The following is a 19,567-nucleotide window of genomic DNA, read 5'->3' as shown; positions in this document are numbered from 1 at the left end:
CCAACCAGATCCAGTACAGGTAGGCTACAGCAGCCTCGGAGACACCCCCATCTTTGGAGGTTTTGGAAAGTTTTTAATCATAGAAGTGGAATGCTATGGTTTGGTTTTTCTTTTTCTATTCAATATGTGGTAAATTGAAGGTGGACAACTGAATCAAATTGATTTGTAACATTTTATTATTGTTTTACGATCATTGATCATCGATTACTGGTAACCACACACACACACACACACACACACTGACACACACACACACACACACACACACACACACACACACACACACACACACACACACACACACACACACACACACACACACACACACACACACACACACACACACACACACACACACACACACACACACACATTACAGGCAATTGTTGAAATACACATTAAAATTGTAGGATACATAAAGATACGATTGGTCTACTTGATAGGCTCATATTGACTTCCCTATAGGCTATATAGTACCAATTTTAACGGACAAAATTATGCTCAGGTTTTTGGGCAAAGCGATCTAGAAACCATTGCTTGAATACACGGCATCTTTTTTTACAGTGTTCTACATGTAATGGATCTTCGAACACTAAGTGACAAATCATTGAAATTAAAATCTAATGAGACCGTGGAAAGTTGCGTTGGCGTTCGGACTGCGCAGGAATCATATCAAGAACAGTGTCAAACTTTATTATCTATGTCTTTGTCAGTTTCTTTCTGCCTCATTATGACGCTTATACGATCGCTCTCACATGGACTCGAACTCATCAATGCGCTGCTTCGTGTTGCCCTGTCGGATCTGACGGAGGGTCTTGTATTTGTCTCGACCCGCCTTGACATTCGCCGCGTGGATCAGGTCGTTCGGGGTCTTCTTACTCTCGTCTACGGCGCAGGCCAACTCAGTGCTCAAGAACTGATGGAGAGAGCCACAGGGGGCGCCGGGCCCCACACACACACACACACACACACACACACACACACACACACACACACACACACACACACACACACACACACACACACACACACACACACACACACACACACACACACACACACACACACACACACACACACACACACGTTAACATCACACAAAAGACTGGATAAACAGCCCACCCCCCTAAACACACACAAAAATAGGCATACTAATCAAAAGCTACAATTGTGTTTTTCTGTTATTTTTGGTATAGGCTACCACATGACAATAGTTCTTTTTTGGTGAGGAAGGGATGCAATTTATTTTCTTCATAATAGGACTGGAGGAAAACAGCAGATTCCTCTATACCTATTTGATAAGGCAACATGGATGGCCTGATAAAATACTTTTTCTATTCTGTGCAAATATATAAGACTTTGTTACATTGGTAAAAAAAAAAATTGGTTGGAAAGCAGGCTGCAAGATGCCATTGACAAAGGCAAAATATCCCTATTACTGTGTATGTACTTGTATATAATGGTACTCATTTTTCTGGATAACTTCTATACCCTAATGGTTAAAGGGGCCTGTGTTTATAATTTTAAGAGAAGGTCATGCACTTTGTATCTTTGCATTTACAGTTATTCTATTAACTTCACTGTTCTATAAATAAATAAATATTTGTAATTTTTACTAGTTATATCATTCTCTTATTCTCGTTGGTTCTACCTCCCAAGTATCAATAGTTTCAATATTTACCATCATTATGCTAAAATTGGCATCATATGCGATGCAAGTCCTCCTTAGCTGTTGCAGATAAAGTTCCGTTCCATAAGGTATTTATTTATTTACCGGCCAATCAATAGCTTACTAGCAGCCCTTCTTCCTCTTTACCTGCACAACGGTAGCCTATACATCCCTCATCCATTGGCTCGTGTCAGGTACTCATTTTCGACCCGGTTCTATACCCCCTTACAAATAAGTAATTTGTAGTGTTTTATGTTTAAATATGTCTAACGTGTGATTTACAGTATATACTCGTACGCGCAGAGCCAAACGGCACAGACCTTGAGATTCTTGCGCAGCATCTTGTTCTTTTGGGCCTCAGTGACTCTCTCCTCCTCGCTGCGGTCACGCACCATGTCCGGTGAGGTCAACTCGGCGCTGGCCTCCGCGCTGCTCTCGTCCGTCTCGTCGTGCTCGTGCATGTGGCTGTGCACCGAGGCTGGGATGTGGACACCCATGAGTTTGCTCTTCAGATCCACTTCGGTTCGTTCAAGGTCACCCTCCACGGCCATTGCCTGTCAACACATGCACACCGGGGCGTTCAGAAGCCTCCCATTGTTGAAGCCACAGTGGTTCCCAAATGGAAGGTTTCTGCCTGGGAATGTCGGGAAGAACTCACAAATACACCCGTTTAATTATGAATGGGAACTCAATCCCAGTGACTCTTATCAACAAGTCAAACATTTGTAATGAAGATACAATAATGAAGAATAGTCAAACATTGTGTTTTAATGCAAAATGATGTTATAATATAATTATCAAACAACAAAAGCCGGATATACTGCCAGTGCCACACGCACATGTGTTGGCACTTACTGGCAAACAGGCACACTTTGTTACCAACCTTCTCGAGTTTCCAAGATCTACCTTGCCCCACCCCCTTTTTCTTAACTTGACGTTAGCGCTGTCGCCACTGGTCTAACTTCTGAAGTTTTAGGAATTAGACAACGATGCGCTAAGCGATAGAAAACCTAACTTTTCTTTGTAGTTTATTTTCTTTCCTACCAAGGTCTCAGTGGAGTCACTGAGCTCAACTTTAATTCACTCGTCATCACTTAACTTTTTCGCTGATGCTCACCCTTGTCTGCCACCGCTTTGCCTCTTCGTCCTTTTTTTTCTTGGCATCCTCCAGCTTGGATATCTTAGAGGTAAGCTCTGCCAGCTCTGTGGCCTTCACACACAAATGGGGGACAAGGGACTGATAAGAGATCCAGGATTTCAGATCAGTTTTCCTGCTTAACAATGTGTTAATTTATACGAATTTATAATCAAAAAAACTTCTGAGAATTCTTTATCTGGGAATGAGGCATGTGAACTTGATCTAAATATATAAGTAACCTGTGATTTATGTGCGAAAAAAGAAAAGAGAAACATTTCTTCTGAGTCTCGTGACTTCTCGATATCTTTGGAGTGTGTGGGTTTTGATGTGTACGTTAAATGTACAGATTTGTGCAACAGCACCAGATTCTCCTGGTTCTTCAGCTGCTGCTCCGACTGGTTCATCAGCGCTGCCTTGGCCTCCACCGCTTCCTTGCGGTCCTTGTCGAGACGCTCAGCCTCCTCCTGGGCAATCTTTCTCTCCTTCTCCAACTCCAGGGCCCTGCGAGTCTGCTCCTCCAGCTCTGAAGAACACCAACCATCCAAGGTTTCATCACCACACACACACACACACACACACACACAACCACACACACACACACACACAACCACACACACACACACACACACACACACAACCACACACACACACACACACACACACACACACACACACACACACACACACACACACACACACACACACACACACACACACAAGGCGTTGTGCGGACACAGATGAACGAGAACTTATTGACTATACACAACAAGCAGATGTCGTTTCTAAACTACCATTCATAAAGAGATAATTACTACTGAGACGGAAAGTTCTGAAACCGAGAGATGTTCCGAAAAAAACAAGAAGCCCGCTTTGTGTCTTTGCATGACACTGGGGAAAGGAAGATGTGATTTAGCCTCATTTGTATTTGGATTCTTGTCATACCGTCCTGAGCTCTCTTTGTCTGCTCCTCAATCTGTCTCAGTCTCTCCATCAACTCCATGGTCTCCCGGGCAATCTTCTCAGTTTCCTTCTCTGCGTTCTCACGCTTTTTTTTCTCCTTCGCAAGCAGAGCCCTGACAAAATAATTAATAATTGCAGCCAAAACTTTTTCACAGCGCATGACGACTTTGTGCAAACGATACCTCGTCAAAACACTGGTAGCGATCCGTTCTCCTCACCTCTCCATTTGCCGTTTGTTCTTCTCCTCCTTGGCCTGGGCCTTCATCTGCTGGACCTCGATGGTGTCCGGCTTCCTCCTCCTCATATACAGGTCGTGGTTGCCCATGCACAGGGCCAGGATTCGTTTGTTGATGCGCAGCCGTGGAGCGTAAAACACAAAGTCCTTGGAACCAAGGTTCAGATGAAATGACACAGGAGTACAAACTTGACTGGTGCTCAAATACATCACCGGCAATACATCCTTTAAGTAACTTATTCAGACACTGTGGCCGTTAAAGAGATGTATGTGAGACCTTATTTGGCCCGAGGAGTTTTTAAAGGTGGAGGCATAGCGGCTAACAAGAAAAAGTCGAAGTACCGGGGCTTTCTTGTCGATAGGCTTGATGACAAATTTCTTGTCATTAAAGGAGATGTTTCGAATTTCACTCCATGGAAAGCCAATCTTTGGAGTCATCCTGGTGTTTTATGAGACAGAGAGACAGAGATGATGAGCTCATTGAATTCGGACACAATAGCTTTACCGTGGACAACGCTGCTATATGGCTTTGCCAAATGGTTCCTACTTGTCCGTCTGGTCATATATGTTGAGACCGAGGGCGTCTACACCCAGCCACAGGTCGGATCCTTTCTTGTTCTTGATGTTGAAGTAGTTGACCCCGTACATCTCAAGGTCCTGGGCGATCTTCAGATATTCCACCATGCCATCTTCTCTGTGGAGTCAATTCTCCAGGACATAAGACCACAGGGATGTTTACCTAGCAGTGTGTGTGTGTGTGTGTGTGTCTGTGTATGTTTGTGTGTGTGTGTGTCTGTGTGTGTGTGTGTGTGTGCGTGTGTTCGTGTGTGTGTGTGTGTGTGTGTGTCTGTGTGTGTGCACGCAAGCGCTTCAGAGCTGTGTTACCTCAGCATGCCCTTGTGTTCCTGGTGCCAGACCTGGATCCGTTCCTCCCACTGACTGTTGTTGAGCTTGTGTTGCTCCAAAACCCTGGTTTTCATCACAAAAACAAACAAACAAACAAACAAACAGATCAATACAGCATCAATTTAATCTTAAAAAATGACAACAACAAGAGCTTCATAAATAAAAATCTTCTCAGATTTTTTTTTTTAATTGATATCAATTATCACCTCTGCGGCAGAAGCTTCTCTTTTGCCAGGTATCCTGGGATGTGATAGTCCTTTCTGTAATCCCCATGTTTGGTTTGAACCGCGTAAGAGGCAAGCAGCACTGCGGTCTCCGGTGGGCAGTAGATGTCATCATTCAGAATGCTTTCTTTAACCTGGAACGCATTACAGGCATTTAAACAGTACATCACAGATACGCTGACTTTTATCAATTACTCTAGCAAAACAAATGTGAACATGAAGTGGCTGCCGCAGCAGGCCTCTGCAATTATAGTCCATTAAAAATTAAATTAATATCAAGCACAGACACAGACACAAACTTCTTTGCTAATGTGTGTATAACGGCCAATTCAAATGTGTAGGCTACGTGTTGTTGTTCTTTTGACTGTGAAAAGGGGAGAACGAGTGTTCTTCGGTGCTCGCATGCAGGCTGTCACTCATAACCTGCAGGAAGAAGAGTCGCTGCGTGGTCTCCTGAATTAGCTCGTCGGCGACGTCTTCCGGGTAAAACTTGCCTCTGAACTTGATCAACAGGGGGTTTTCCCGCTTTACATCCTGTGCCGTTACCTGGGATGGGAATTCCCTCAGCAGGGCGACATTGCAATTTTAATTAGGCGCTTATGAGCTCCCATGGCCGTAACAATCACTAAGGGGAGCAGATATGAATTATAGCATGATGTAAGGTTTACAAAGAAAGCAGACATGAACTTCCCCCATACCCGCTTGTTGAGTTTCAGCCAGGTGGAGAATCCTTTAGTATCCTGGAACTGAAGGCCGAAGAACCAGGTCTCTCTCAACCCGATTGTTTTCACTATCTGATTCCGCAAAGGAAACACAAAATGAAATCCATGAAATGGATCTCGTTAAACGAGCATTATGGGGCGCACGTGACTGGAGTCGGGCTCGTGCGCAGGCCCACGGAGCGGTGTAGGCCTACCTGGTCAAAGAGTTGCTTGCCGGTAGTGCTGTGCAGGATAGCGAACTCCAGCTCGGCGTCCATGGTCGTAACGCGAACATTTATCTGTCAGAAACACATTGAGATTAAGCAACGAGGAGGATCCCCGAGGGGTCAGGCCTTGTGTGCCATGAAACACACAAAGATAACGGGTGCAGATGCAAAACAGTTCTGTGACATTACAATGGTTTGGTAATAAACTAACTTTGCCTTCCAACTTTGACACATTCCTTTTGATATATTTTTCACAGGTAAATGACCAAAAAGCAATACAAGGGGTTCCTTACATTCTTCTGTTCAACCAGGAGCATCCAATCGCAAGAGGTTGGTGGGGACTACAATCAGAGAATGAAGCCCACAGTTTAGTTGCGATACATTCACGACTGAAACCATGGGGTTCACGAAGTCATTTACGATTGGGTTCCAGTGATGATGAGACTCTTTGTTTGGTGAATCTTACATGCATCTTTTTTAAACGCTACTCGCTGTTGTTCTTGTTCATGACATAGGCCTAACCATTTCAAAGTGTGTGTTGAAGTAGGCCTATAGGCACATGAGATTATATGCTTATTGCGTACTTTGTCCTTCATACATGATTGTTACTTTAATTGTGGTTAAATGTGAGATTCCAGAGACACAACACATTCCCTCTCTCTACTAATAATATATGCGATTGTGTTAATGTTATGTTCCATTAATCCAAAACAAAGCAATAAATAATAAACAAATAAAGGCAAGTATAATAACTCTAAGTGATTTGCGTACAACAAATAATACAATTCATGTATGATGGACTGACAACAATAGCATGCACATGACGATACCTCTGGAAATGAAAGAATATAATACATACTGTGAGCTAAATCTCCATTTCATTGTTGCTTAACAACATAAAAAGTACAACTGGTGGAAACCACAATGGCAACCAGGGCCAACTAGAGTAGCAACTATTATGTTTAAAAACAGGGAGAGATTTTATGAGTCTGTAAACAAGCGTGGCAACTGCAAGTGGTACACAACTGCAGGAAAGTAATTAATGTCATCCTATGCAGGCATGAAGGTTACAATTTAATCAACCTAGGTATGAGATACTATTTCCGTTTGAAGTGTAGAGCAGCCCCAGGTTCACCCTGGGGCTTCTCAATGGGAATTTAAAAGGAAATGTTATCATCACTGCAAAGACCATGAACCTTTCTGTTGGGTAAACTGAAACACTGTGACCAGGAGACGGGACGATTCCTTACTTTTCCCCCCACACATTAAGGAGCATTAAGAGCTTTTAGATGGTTAAGCAGTGCACATTTTGACGACCTGAGAATGGGACTGAAGACTGCCAAGAGTTTGGGATAATGTTTTAGCTGTAACATGTGACGACAACCCTCCAAACGCGTATTTGCTAAATGATGTGTTTAGCAGCGTTAAAAAATAAATCACTGTTGTTATTAATGCTGTCATTCAATGTATAATTATAATAATAATATAATAATAACAATAGGTCACAATGATAAAAAACAAATGTGTGCACTACTACTAATAATAATGATACTAATAGAGATGTTTGACATGAGATGTTTGATTAGACATTTGAGAAGCACTGTGGCACTGTTTTGCCCAAATACTCTGCAACAAAGTAAATAGCTCTAGGGAACACTGTTTCCCTTACAATGCCAACACAAAACAGATGCAGAACAGAAACAGAAACTGTAAGCTTAGACGATAACCACATGGGGTTTGTTCCAGCAAAATTCCTCATAATAGAAAAAAAAGTTTCAAATATATATATTCATAGCCTAGTGTGCAAGTTCAGCCGCCTCACAGGCCTAAGAATTAATTCAGCCGTGGCTTAGAATAACTGGGTAAATGTAAAATACGGTCAAGATAAAGATTATATTAGGAAACAGTATAAAAAACATACTTACAATCGACATTGTATAGCTTTTATCTTCTATACCTGACCTAGACAGGTTTCCAAAGTGGCCTTTACGCTGCAGAGTCATATGAAAGTGCTTGTGATGCCTGTAAGGATTATAGACTTGTTTCAAATGGACCATTGTATTGCCCCAAGGCTTTCTCTTGGTTAATCCAGCGATGCCTCGGGAGCTAGGGCCTGATCCTACACGAGTTTATCGTCAGACATCCAAGAAGCCATGTGATCTGACCACATCAACTATTTCTGAGTTCTGGAGTGGGCCCATGCCATTGCACTTTCACCAACAACAATAAAAAACAAGTGTAACCATAACCAGAATAAAATTATATATATATATATATATATATATATATATATATATATATATATATATATATATATATATATATATATATATATATATATATAAAACTAGGCCTATAGGCCATATTACAATAATTATCCATCATATAACGGATGGTAGATTTATTAGGGCACACAAAGAAAATGTCTTCACGAAGCAACTTCATATTTTATTTCGTCATTAGGGTAATAACAGCCACACCATCAATGGAAATGTTATAGTTTCTGGAAAATAACAGAAGGAGGTAGTATCAGAGGGCCTGTGAGCTCTAATGTCCGGACGGAGGTCACACTATACGTGCACCATACGTAGCCCGTTCCCCTTCGGCCGTGCGCGCCTCCATGCGCGCACACGCCAGCTATTGTGTTTTTATTAGGGCCATACTGGGAGTCTGAGTTTGACAATTTAAGGTCTCAAATCATGGCGGAAGAGCAAGAAATCATGTGCAAATTAGAAAATATATTAGAGATAAGGTAAGGACGTTACTATTGAATGCAATAGAATACGTGGAGGATATCGGGTGGCTGGATGTTTTAGGAAAACAGCCAGGACCAGCTGTATGTCGCTAACCGGCTAGAGCAGCCTCTTGGCTCGGCTTTTGTTACTGGCTAGCTAATGTTAGCTGTGTTACAATCTCTCCGATACCGTTATAGCTCTGATTTTTAAACATGGTTTGCCCAGGGCGAAACTGGCAAACGATTGTTGATATCGTTTAAGGAAGCGGAAAAAAGACGCTGAAACTGTAGCTGGATCTTCTGGTCATGCTTGCCCCTGCATTTCCAGATGTTTATCAACGAGTGCCAGATGCACTGCTCTGCTAATGTTGCTACGGGTTAGCTCGACCACTCCAGCGACCGAGTCGTGTAACAGTATTTCATTATCTTGTTAAAGTCTAAACTTTTTGTACGAAGGTCTGCTCCATGAACGTTCCTGGACGTTGTTTTCAATGGCACAATTGAAAAACATATTTTCTAAATATATTTAGAAAATAAGTCCCATCTCACCCGAAGGTGTAATTTCACCACGCAAGATAAGCGCAGTATATTAATACATCATTTACAATTGCTGTATTACGTGTCCCAAAACAAAAAAAATATATTTTTTCATTCCCTCCCCTTTCTTTTTTTGTTCCGTATTGCTCCAACGGTTTGACCTGACTGCTGTCATCCTTTGTTTGTGCCTCTGCCCCCCAGGAACAAAACCATCCAAATGCAGAAGATCAAATCTCGCCTGAAGACAGAGTTTGACTCTCTGGAGTCTGAGGAGAAGCACCTGAAGGAGTACAAGCAGGAGATGGACCTGCTGCTCCAGGAGAAGATGGCCCACGTTGAGGAACTGCGGCTCATCCACGCTGATATCAATGTGGTCTGTAACACTCATACATGCAGATTATGTTTTAAGGAGTTAAAAATATTGACATAATGCAGGATTTTCTAAATTTGTATCATCTCTTTCCATCCTTTTTTTTGCCCCCCATTATAAAACATTATGTAACTATTTGAGTTGCTGCATAAACAGTTTGACAAAAAGGACATTTTGCTATTGATATATTGTGAATGGAACAACCTGCACTTGTTCTTTTATACATTACTGAAATCTGCATAAGAAGACATTTTGTTTGTTTTTACCAAAATGTGGACCAGGGCAATTGTCATGTCAAATGTTAATAATTATTTCCGGGTTGATGAATAGTCAAGACTCACCTCCTCCTGAACAACCTTGTTCAAACCATCAACTCCTGAATGTTATGCTCACGTGACAAGGCACTCAATTATTGTTACAATAAATACAATGTATTTGTATATTATGATGATTTTTATAATTAGTGATGCACCGATTAATGATCAGGCGATATACGCCATAATCACATGATCGGCCGATTCGCTGGAAATTTGCAGATCGCTGCGACAAGCCTTCATTAGGTTCAGTCACTGAGACCATTTATGCTAACCTGCTTTAACATAATTCATCTTTAAATTGTCCTGACTCACAATAAATCATTAACATTATGCATAGCTTTTTGTTGAGCTATGTTACAGAATGCGAAAACCAACCTGGATCTATCTGGGCTTCTCTCTCCTGTATTTAACCTAAAATAGTATGCTTACACTAGCCTTGGGTGGTATTCACGATGTGACGGTATACAAAGGGTATTAAAAAGTACGTATTTGTATATTATAACAATGTATTTGTATATTATAATGATTTTTATAATTAGTGATGCACCGATATTCAATACTGTCAAAAATACAAATCTTAATAGACTCTTAATACTATGAATGTCTTTTTATTTTGATATGTGGTGTATTTTAGCCAAGTTTTGAAGCAGGTTATTTAATAAAATAGTCAATTTATGTAATAGTATACTATATTTAGCAAAGCTCTTAAATAAATGCCTATGGGTAACGTGGTTGAATACCTGGATAATAGTTCTACGCTGGCAGCAAAAGTACAAATTGTAGGATTCCCATGTACACCCCTACGTGTGCGAGCCCACAATCCAGACAGACGCGCTGTAAAAACCTTTCAACCATTTATTCTAGATACACACATGATACAATAATGACCCATGGAACTGTCTTACTCATTATTTGTTACCTAAAGCTTAGTTACCCACCATGCACATGGTTAGTTGGATGTAGTCTGTGTTGTTTGTGCATTATCCATAGTCTATGCTGATATTCTCCATTAGTGCTCCTTTCCTTAGTGCGTGAGTGAGTGTGTTGGCCTGACTCATTCCAATTAACACTCATCCCACTGATTATCTTTTCCTTTGTCAAAGTTCTGTATAATTTATTCAACCTTCTTTTACTTCTACAATTCTACTCACGTTCAGAAAACCATGTGGCTCCTACATGCCTAATGCGTGTCAACAAACAACAAAGTTTCCCCCCACTCAACAAGTGAACAATAACTCTCCCACAATGCAGCGCTGACATTGCGCAAACTAAGAAACTTTATACGATCGTCACACCATGATTTTCATAAGATACATCCCAGTGATATATATTTCACCAAAATAAAAAAATTATCGGGTAATCGGATTGGCTGATCGCACATTACAAAGATCGGCATCTGCCCAAAAAACCTGATCAGTGCATCCGTAATCATTATAAGTATATTAATAACAATAATAAAATAAAGAAATGAGAGGGGCTATCTAGCCAATGAGGGAAAGGGGGCGTGGCCTGGTGCCCCGTTGCACTTGAATGACTTGACTCAATGAGACTTATAAAATGCAACCAGTGGGCCTATGGACCTATGGGTCATCATGTGCTAACGACTCCTGTCCGTTCAGATGGAGAGCACCATCAAGCAGTCTGAGAACGACCTGAACAAGCTTCTGGAGACCACCCGGCGGCTGCACGATGAGTACAAGCCCCTGAAGGAACACGTGGACGCGCTGAGGATGACCCTGGGCCTGCACAGACTCCCCAACCTCAACGAGGAAGAGGAGAAGCTCTCCCTGGAGTGAGTACACACACACACACACACACACACACACACACACACACACACACACACACACACACACACACACACACACACACACACACACACACACACACGCGTATGCATTACTACAAGCACATGTACTAGGGCTTTGGTCAACCAAAGAATATCGTGTTGGACTGAAGTTCGACCAAGTGCTGTGGGGAGAAAGTCAGTGGGTTTCAGATACAGCCTAGGTCCGAGCCCAGCTCGGTTACGGCAGAGCTTTAATCATGTAAACGGGTCTCACACCGGACGAGCCACTGGGCACCACGTCGGGCAGCGCAGAAGATAGACGAAACAAGGTTTTGTTCTGTGTTTAATATAATGGGTCCCAATGGATCCCATGCGATCCGTGCTAAGCTACCAATTCTAATAAGTTCCCATTCAGGGCCGTCAAGCGTTAAACACCAAAGTTGACAGAGCATCCCAGACATCATGAAAAAACCTTTAAACGATATACCTTCATACTTTTCTGCTTCCTTTTTTAATAAAATGCTGCAGCAGGGATGACCTCGGTTTATGGATTCAACGATTATGATATAGATTTATAGATTTTGGTGGTAAGAGTGTAGTTTGAGGAATAACCACGGACGGTTTCACAATTATTATACAGTCATTTATTTCAAAGCACTACGGGTGTATAAAATCTCATGAGCATTCTTTAATTAGAGATTCCATTGTATTTTTCTCCACAACCCTCCTATTTTTTCTTACTTTAAAGGATTGATCTAATTTTACATGTAGCCTTAAAGTAGGTAAAAGAAGTGGGTGTTACTAATTACTGCCCTTAATTGGATCCCATGGTATAACGTTACTGCTGGAGATCTACATCGGTGCTACAATCAATGGTCCCTTGAACCTCACAACGTGAATATAGGTTGCTTTTGATAACATGAAGGTGTGCAGTTGTATCGTTGTAGAGCTTTGTTTTGGATACCAACCTTCTTCCAAAGAGTGAAAGCCTATTTTAGGTCTCCAAAACACAACCACTCCATCATAATCCCCCTCATCCACGTACCGCCATGCGCGTCAATAGTTCATACAAGGATTAAAGGTAAAACGACTCCAGTATAATTTAATCCTCTAAATAAATCAGATATTTTGGTGAAAGGACGCAGTATGTGCTCGTCTTCATTAGGCTATACAGGTTGAGGGGATTATATACATGTATATAATTCATCATGCATCCTGAATATAATACATAATGTAACCCTGCTAGATTTATGGGGCGGGATATTTTAGAAGTTAAAGGGCTTGAACCAAGGTCCCATAGCAAAGCTCAGGGATGCCAATGTCCTATATTCTAGTGGTTAGGGTCTTCCAGGAAAGGTTCTGTGTTGACCCACGTCACATGGCTGTTGCCTGCTCTCTTATTCAGCTACATCAAGTCAAATCAAGTCACAACAAATCATTCTTCCTTTATTCAAGGTCCGATATTAATTTGCCGTAAACAAACATTGGAAAGTTGTATTCAATGTTAGCTGTGCCTGAGCAGAAAATCTGTATGAGAGGCAGAAATAACACAATGGAAAAAAGTTGCTGCGCTCTGCGATGAACATCCGCTCCGTCTGCTGTGTTGAAATGCTCTTGGGTTCGCATGGAAACAGAATTAAAGCAGCCAAGTTTGACACTGCACTCTCAACTGGCATGCGACCCTTGAGCTTTGATTTGTGCAGACACAGTCACACCTACCTGTTAATTCCATGTGGGCGTAACTGAACCGAGTCACCGTTGTTTCTGCTTAATGATTTCCCCACATTCATCAGTTATTGTAAAAATATCTTCTTGACTTTACCCTGCACTGATTTGGATGGAAGAAATCCTGGTTTAATTTAGCCTTGGGTGGATTGGTTTTTATTATTTAAACCATTTGAGTGCTTGTATAAACGTTCATATAAATTCTAATCAAATCCACATCTATAAAATAATCTACAATCATTCCTCAAATAAAAATACGTCAAACGGCTTGAACTGAAGCAGTCAAACTGGTTATGCTAGACTCAGACTGCATAAACTTCCCCCACACCGCTTGTACAAACGTGACCCGTGTGTGTGTATGCGCACAAAGTACAAAGTTACACAGGGTGATGAAGACACACGTTTCATGACATTGGGCAACACAACCTTAGCAAACAAAAATAGCATGATGATTAATAGGAACATAAAAAGAATGTTGTTGACGCTTTGGCTGGGTTTGTGTCTGTGTTCTCTAGCCATGTCCAACAGCTATCAAATATAAAACACTATATAGATGTATCCATTAGGGTAATACACCTCCGTACCTACTGCAACAATGTGCTCTATCAAAGTCGATAAATCCAGTCCTACGACTTAATGTGACGTAATCTAATCCAGTTCCGTCGCCCGTCCCCCCCGATCGGGGAGACGTCCTGGAGATGATCAGGGGCTGGCTCTATTATGCTACCCTATAATCCCCCTTCCTTCACACAGTTCTTATTATAAATGGCACACATCAGCAGGTTAACAGCATGGCACGGCGGGATGTTACACCTCAAAAGTATAGCGACATGGGGTAGAACTGCCATGCAAAAGGTTGCACTTCTGAGCTGTCATAGAGTCGAAACATCCAGCATATCTGGGGGAGAAGGTTCCAGAGGGTCGGGAACAGGGGTAATGGGGAACGGAGGGCTTGTTCTGATTAAAAGCCTGGTGGCTGAATTTGGATCCAGCTGAAAGGGATTTAGAGCATCTTGACTGAGGCACGTGAAGAGGCAATTACAATTATCCAGATAGAAGAAAGTCAATAGTTTGAAACTGACTTTTGCGATATTTCTTAGCCTAATGAATCATGACTGGACGAGTTTAGTAACACGAAGGACAAAAGTAATATTCTGTTCTTATTAACAAGACTTCCAATCTTTGGCGGCCAAGCAATCAGGAGGGAGGACAGTGGATTCAGGTTATTGGGTTTTCAGATAAATGCTCAGAGCTGAGGACACATGGTTATTAATGCAGACATATGCAGATATTAAAATCTCTATTTGTCAAGTAAGGCTGAAGCCAGTTCAATGCTCTATCAGAAAACCAGTAGTAGCTTCAAGGATTGCTCAGGCAAGCTTCTGATGGCTGTGCTGTTCTTTCTCTCATTCAGCTGAACAAATACAAACCACAATATTTTTTCATATTTATCCAGGAAAATATAATTTCCACGACAGAACGCTTTTGTTTTTTCTCCTCTCGTCCTTCTGAATTAGGGTCAGGAGCAATAGGATGTATGATGCCAATTTATGATGCCAAATTGGATTTCAAGATTAAAAAACATGTTTCATTTTAAGATATACACATATTTATAAACATAACAAATAAAGTATATGTGTGTATGTGTATATAAATATATATACATACATACACACGGGTCAAGTAGGATGTCAATAGCAAAAGCGCCTTCTGTTTGGAACTCCTTGCACCGCGTAGAAGTCTCTTGACCGATTCGGTGTGTGAGGCGGGGGGGAAGTTCCGTAATCTTCTGGGATTGTCCTTCCGCAGCTGAAGAGAAATAGATTTCCAGATGGTCCAGGGTCAACATTGGTCAACTGCAGTGTAAATTATCCCAAGGGGTGTAGGCTGAGTTTAGGAGTGACACTTTTCAAGAGGGATCGTAGCTGCCTGCACACGTATTTAAAACAAAACAAAAAATAGATTCTCTCACGTTTTGGGAAAAGCCACTGATGGTTTTTCATTTGAACCTCATCTGAAACCGGAAGATGGATATATCCAGTGGGACTGCTAAGCGTACAGTTACCCCCTTTTTTTTGTTAGTGTACTGGGTCCCAACACTTTAACACGTAACACTTTAATCATTATGGACTGCTAAAGGTTTTGTAGCGATGTCAGATTTCAAACAAACATTTGTTCCACACAAAAAACGTTTTTATTTTGTTCTGGATGTATGATATAGGACATACATGACATGTCATAATTCAACCAAAAAATGTATTTCACAACACAAAAAAACAAGGCTTGTTTCAAGGTACATGCTTTTGCCACGTTGAGAAATCTTAGTTCTTTAAGGAGAAAACTATGCTTCAGTCTTATACCTTTTCTGTGGGCTAGCCCAACAGGAAGTAAGAGCCGTAGTATCAGCTCCCTCCCTTAGGCTGCTTCTGTCAAAACACACACACACACACACACACACACACACACACACACACACACACACACACACACACACACACACACACACACACACACACACGCGCACACACACACACACACACACACACACACACACACAATGACTACCTTTGTGCGACGAAGGAATTGTGCGATAGGGACTATTGTGCGTCTGGTTTTTGCTCTCTTTTGTAGTCACTTCTCCCTCCTCCTGGCGTCTCTATATGCAGCCCAGATGGGATAATCTCATCTTTGATGCGATTCTAAAACCTCTATTAGAATCACGCTCAACTTGGCCCCTCTCTCTCTCTCTCTCTCCTTCTCTCTCTCTACTTTCAACAGTTACTTTGAGAAGCAGAAAGCCGAGTGGCAGAAGGAGCCCCATGAGCCCGCCATCCCTGAGTCCCTCGCAGCGGCGGCGGCTGCAGCTCAGCAGCTACAGGTCTCCAGGAAGCAAGACGCCCGCCAGACAGCCACATTCAGGCAACAGCCTCCCCCTATGAAGGTATGCATGCACACAAACAGTTGTCCGCCGTCCGTCAAGGCCGTCGTTAAAGACCACCTGGATCCCCCACTTATCAGGCGTCAGAGCGGGAAAATCAGTTTCCACTATCACAAAAATCCAGAGTTATATTATTCCTGCTCCAAAGTAGTAAAAGCAATACATCAGCATACTGACGTCTTAAGAACGCTCATAACTCAGGGCTTAGTTACGAGTGCAGAAGAGGACCCCCCCTTCTAGCTGTGGCCAGAATGTGGCTGCATGGAGGAAACCACGCAATGATGGGTTTGTTTGGATAAAGTGTTGATGCCTTTTTTAAGTTTCCTTGCAGTGCATAACAAGTTGGTAACATCATTAATCATGTTTTTAATGTTAAGTCCAAGTACTAGTTCTTTAGTACGGCTAAACGTCTCCAAACTTTGGTCGGCCGTTAATAGTGATGTAATTTACTTCTAAAAGCCTGGTCCTTGTCATTGATGAGCTGAGGTGCAGGAAGCTTAGTAACGTAAGCCCCTACTCTGAACTGTGCGTTCTTAGGCCACAAGACCAGTGCGATTCTTGATGACACCAGGCCCAGTATTAAACCATCCACTTATTGACCGCCATACCCCCCCCCCCCCCACCTCCCATTTCACCTCCCCACAGGCTTGCCTCTCGTGCCACCAGCAGATCCACCGGAACGCACCCATATGTCCCTTGTGCAAGGCCAAGAGCCGCTCCCGCAACCCAAAGAAGCCCAAGAGGAAACCAGACGAATAGGTGCGCCGATCCTCTGGGTTCTCTGTTCATGTTCAAAGGCAACAGGTCCGGTACGCCGATCTTATGGGTCAGCAATGGATATTTTCTATTTGTTTTTGTTTTTTTAGGTGAAGCCTGACTGTCTCTAAAAAGCTGTTTCCATAATACAGTTTTAGCAATGACTATACCACATAACCTGTACTAACGATCTGTGTTTATATGTAACCATAACTGTGTATTAGGTTTACTTGCCATGGACCGAACTGCTGCCAAAATTGAAGAAAGAAGGAAATAATAAAACTGTGTCGTAGTAGTAGTTGTGAAGTATTGCTCATATTGTTGTTTATTCACTTAAAATATCTTTTTCAACTTTTTAATTTAACTGTTATTCGAAAGCATGTTTCTATGGATTACTGTCTCGTATTTCTGTGACCATAGAAAGACCTCAGTAGGTTTATCGGACATGTTGAATTAACTGTAATGTTGTTTAAATGTTTATGTCGTACACGTGACCACAACCTGGAACGTGAGGTAAAAAAAAGGGACTTATATGCTTTGAATGGTGTTGTGTGTTAAAACTTTAATACAATACAAAAAAAAATAAATGGCTGTTTTGTACTCAAATGATTTGTAGATGACGTTTGTTGACATTCCACAGTGTTACAATTATATCTCCAGCAGGAGTCCAGGCTGTAGATGTTACATTTAAATCCCAAATTTGATATACAACCCACTATACGTAACATTCTCTATGTGCCTCCAATAAAATAAAGTAAAGTGCTTTGTCGGATTCACTCCGCACAGGCCGTCCCTCATCGTATTAGTTCTGTGCCTGTGATGTCTGCAGCTATCTGAAAAGGACAGCAAGGTCTTGCAAAATGAGTTCCTGTTGCGTTTTTTGTCAGGGTCACCCCTCATCTCATCTGTTGTCAGGGCAACCGTGTGTTCCTGATTTGTTGCCATGGCAACCACAGGTTGCTGTGACCTGCATATCACTGCCTAGTACTCCCTCCTGAAATCATAGTGGCATAGAAAGGTTTTGGCAAGGCTCTGCGCCAACCCTCCCAAAAAGCACATGCTGTCCTGTAACACAATAGTGAAATGCCTTAAATATTATTTCATTAATTAAAAATAATTGATTGACAAGGATCCGGTAAACTGGGTTAACTGCCACGCCCCATTGGTTAGTAATGCTGACGTCCTTCGGCATCAAGTTGTGTCTTCTTTCTCCTGATAAAAGCGTCCAAGGCCAGTGAAGCCCGGGCCTCTTCACATGCAGTACAGAGAGAAGGGCAGTGTAGTTCGACCTCCAAAGCCTGTCACACAAAAAAAGATTAAAATAGGGCCGCGTTATGCAGAGAAAGGTCATTGACTTGCTAAGGTGGCTGATTTTCATTGCAGCAAAATATAAATGAGCCCAACAACATTCTGACCCGTCTCATCTCCTGCACCAACGTCTTGTGCCTTAGCAATGAAACAAGTCGAGTGGGGACCAGCTGGTTTTCGGGGCCTTGAGACATGAGATTGTGGGAGGTTAGGTCACTCTTCCCTGCATATCTCTCTCGGTTCGGCTTTCCAGAAAGTGGGACGCTGTACCGTCTGTGATCACTCGCCATATCCTCCACTCTTACAACTTGTTTGCCAAATCCAATCGGGTTTTCTTCGGTCCGGTCTTGTGCATTGGGCTGGGAAACGAGGCTTCCCCCCTCCTCTCTGTGTTTTATATGTTTCTCTCTCTCTTGGCGTGGGAGGCACGTTGGAGAGCTTTTGGAAAGCTTGCTCCGGACACTTAAAAACATTCTGGTATAATAGGTTCGAAGGGCCTCCTCCTCCATCTTTAATCTGTTTCTGAAGCGCAGGAAAGGAAACCAGTTGGGAGCAGACGTTTCACACTAAAAGCATAGACTGTTTAGCCAATTTGTTGACATTTCTTCTTTTATTGTTTATTTATAGTCAATAAGACACTAGTTCCCCCTGGCGGTGACAGGGAGCATCAATACAAGAACAACTCCAAGGCATTTCTTTGAAAAACCCTTTTGTCCTTCCTGAGTCCCGCGTGTATAAAGTCACTCATGTTTATACCTGCTAACAATGTATTAATGTTTTTATTTTTATAATTTACAACATATAGCAAACAATATAACAATAAGCCAAGATAAGTAGCCTGTGAAACTAATATATTACCAGGATTCCTGGGCCATCTGCTGAAAGAATGTAATCTGGCAAAAATCTAACACCTTGGGACGGAGGGACGGAATAAGCTTAAGTGGGCGGGTTAGGGAGAACAGCTGATCGCAAACTCTTCCTGAGAGGGTCTATAAGGGAGCTACCGACAGCTGACACCTCCTGAAACGGCTTC

At 42.1% G+C, this 19,567-nt stretch overlaps 2 protein-coding genes and 1 long non-coding RNA gene across 8 annotated transcripts; 1 reads left to right on the top strand and 2 right to left on the bottom strand.

The window, feature by feature from the left end:
- Positions 1–153: 153 nt before the first annotated feature.
- Positions 154–8,120, bottom strand: LOC115552234 (moesin). 5 transcript variants are annotated; one of them, XM_030368130.1, is made up of 15 exons: positions 7,986–8,120; positions 6,354–6,401; positions 6,049–6,132; positions 5,831–5,926; positions 5,556–5,678; positions 5,115–5,266; positions 4,888–4,971; positions 4,550–4,696; positions 4,345–4,441; positions 3,986–4,149; positions 3,750–3,880; positions 3,047–3,330; positions 2,787–2,879; positions 1,990–2,223; positions 154–916 (listed from the first exon to the last, which is right to left on the bottom strand). In XM_030368130.1, exons 1-15 carry the CDS (start codon positions 8,115–8,117, stop codon positions 752–754), a joined length of 2,034 nt encoding a protein of 677 aa, XP_030223990.1. In that variant the 5' UTR covers positions 8,118–8,120; the 3' UTR covers positions 154–751. The 5 variants fall into 5 exon arrangements, with proteins under 5 accessions (XP_030223990.1, XP_030223992.1, XP_030223994.1 ...); XM_030368132.1 differs by having other exon boundaries at positions 3,170–3,330; positions 7,986–8,118; XM_030368134.1 differs by lacking the exon at positions 6,354–6,401 and having other exon boundaries at positions 3,170–3,330; positions 7,986–8,078.
- A 534-nt stretch (positions 8,121–8,654) lies between these two features.
- Positions 8,655–17,832, top strand: zc4h2 (zinc finger, C4H2 domain containing). Of its 2 annotated transcripts, XM_030368432.1 has the most exons (6): positions 8,655–8,812; positions 9,533–9,704; positions 11,638–11,810; positions 16,311–16,473; positions 17,116–17,229; positions 17,451–17,832. In XM_030368432.1, exons 1-5 carry the CDS (start codon positions 8,760–8,762, stop codon positions 17,227–17,229), a joined length of 675 nt encoding a protein of 224 aa, XP_030224292.1. In that variant the 5' UTR covers positions 8,655–8,759; the 3' UTR covers positions 17,451–17,832. The 2 variants fall into 2 exon arrangements, with proteins under 2 accessions (XP_030224292.1, XP_030224291.1); XM_030368431.1 differs by having other exon boundaries at positions 17,116–17,832.
- On the bottom strand, positions 17,769–19,147 carry LOC115552378 (uncharacterized). The gene is made up of 2 exons (XR_003978308.1): positions 18,642–19,147; positions 17,769–18,524 (listed from the first exon to the last, which is right to left on the bottom strand). It is a non-coding gene; the product is annotated as an uncharacterized LOC115552378 (long non-coding RNA).
- Between the last annotated feature and the right edge of the window lie 420 nt (positions 19,148–19,567).

This window comes from Gadus morhua, chromosome 10 (assembly GCF_902167405.1).
Source record: "Gadus morhua chromosome 10, gadMor3.0, whole genome shotgun sequence".
Taxonomy (NCBI): Eukaryota; Metazoa; Chordata; class Actinopteri; order Gadiformes; family Gadidae; genus Gadus; species Gadus morhua.
The sequence above is the reverse complement of the archived record's forward strand: the minus strand, read 5'-3'. Positions and strand labels throughout refer to the sequence as shown.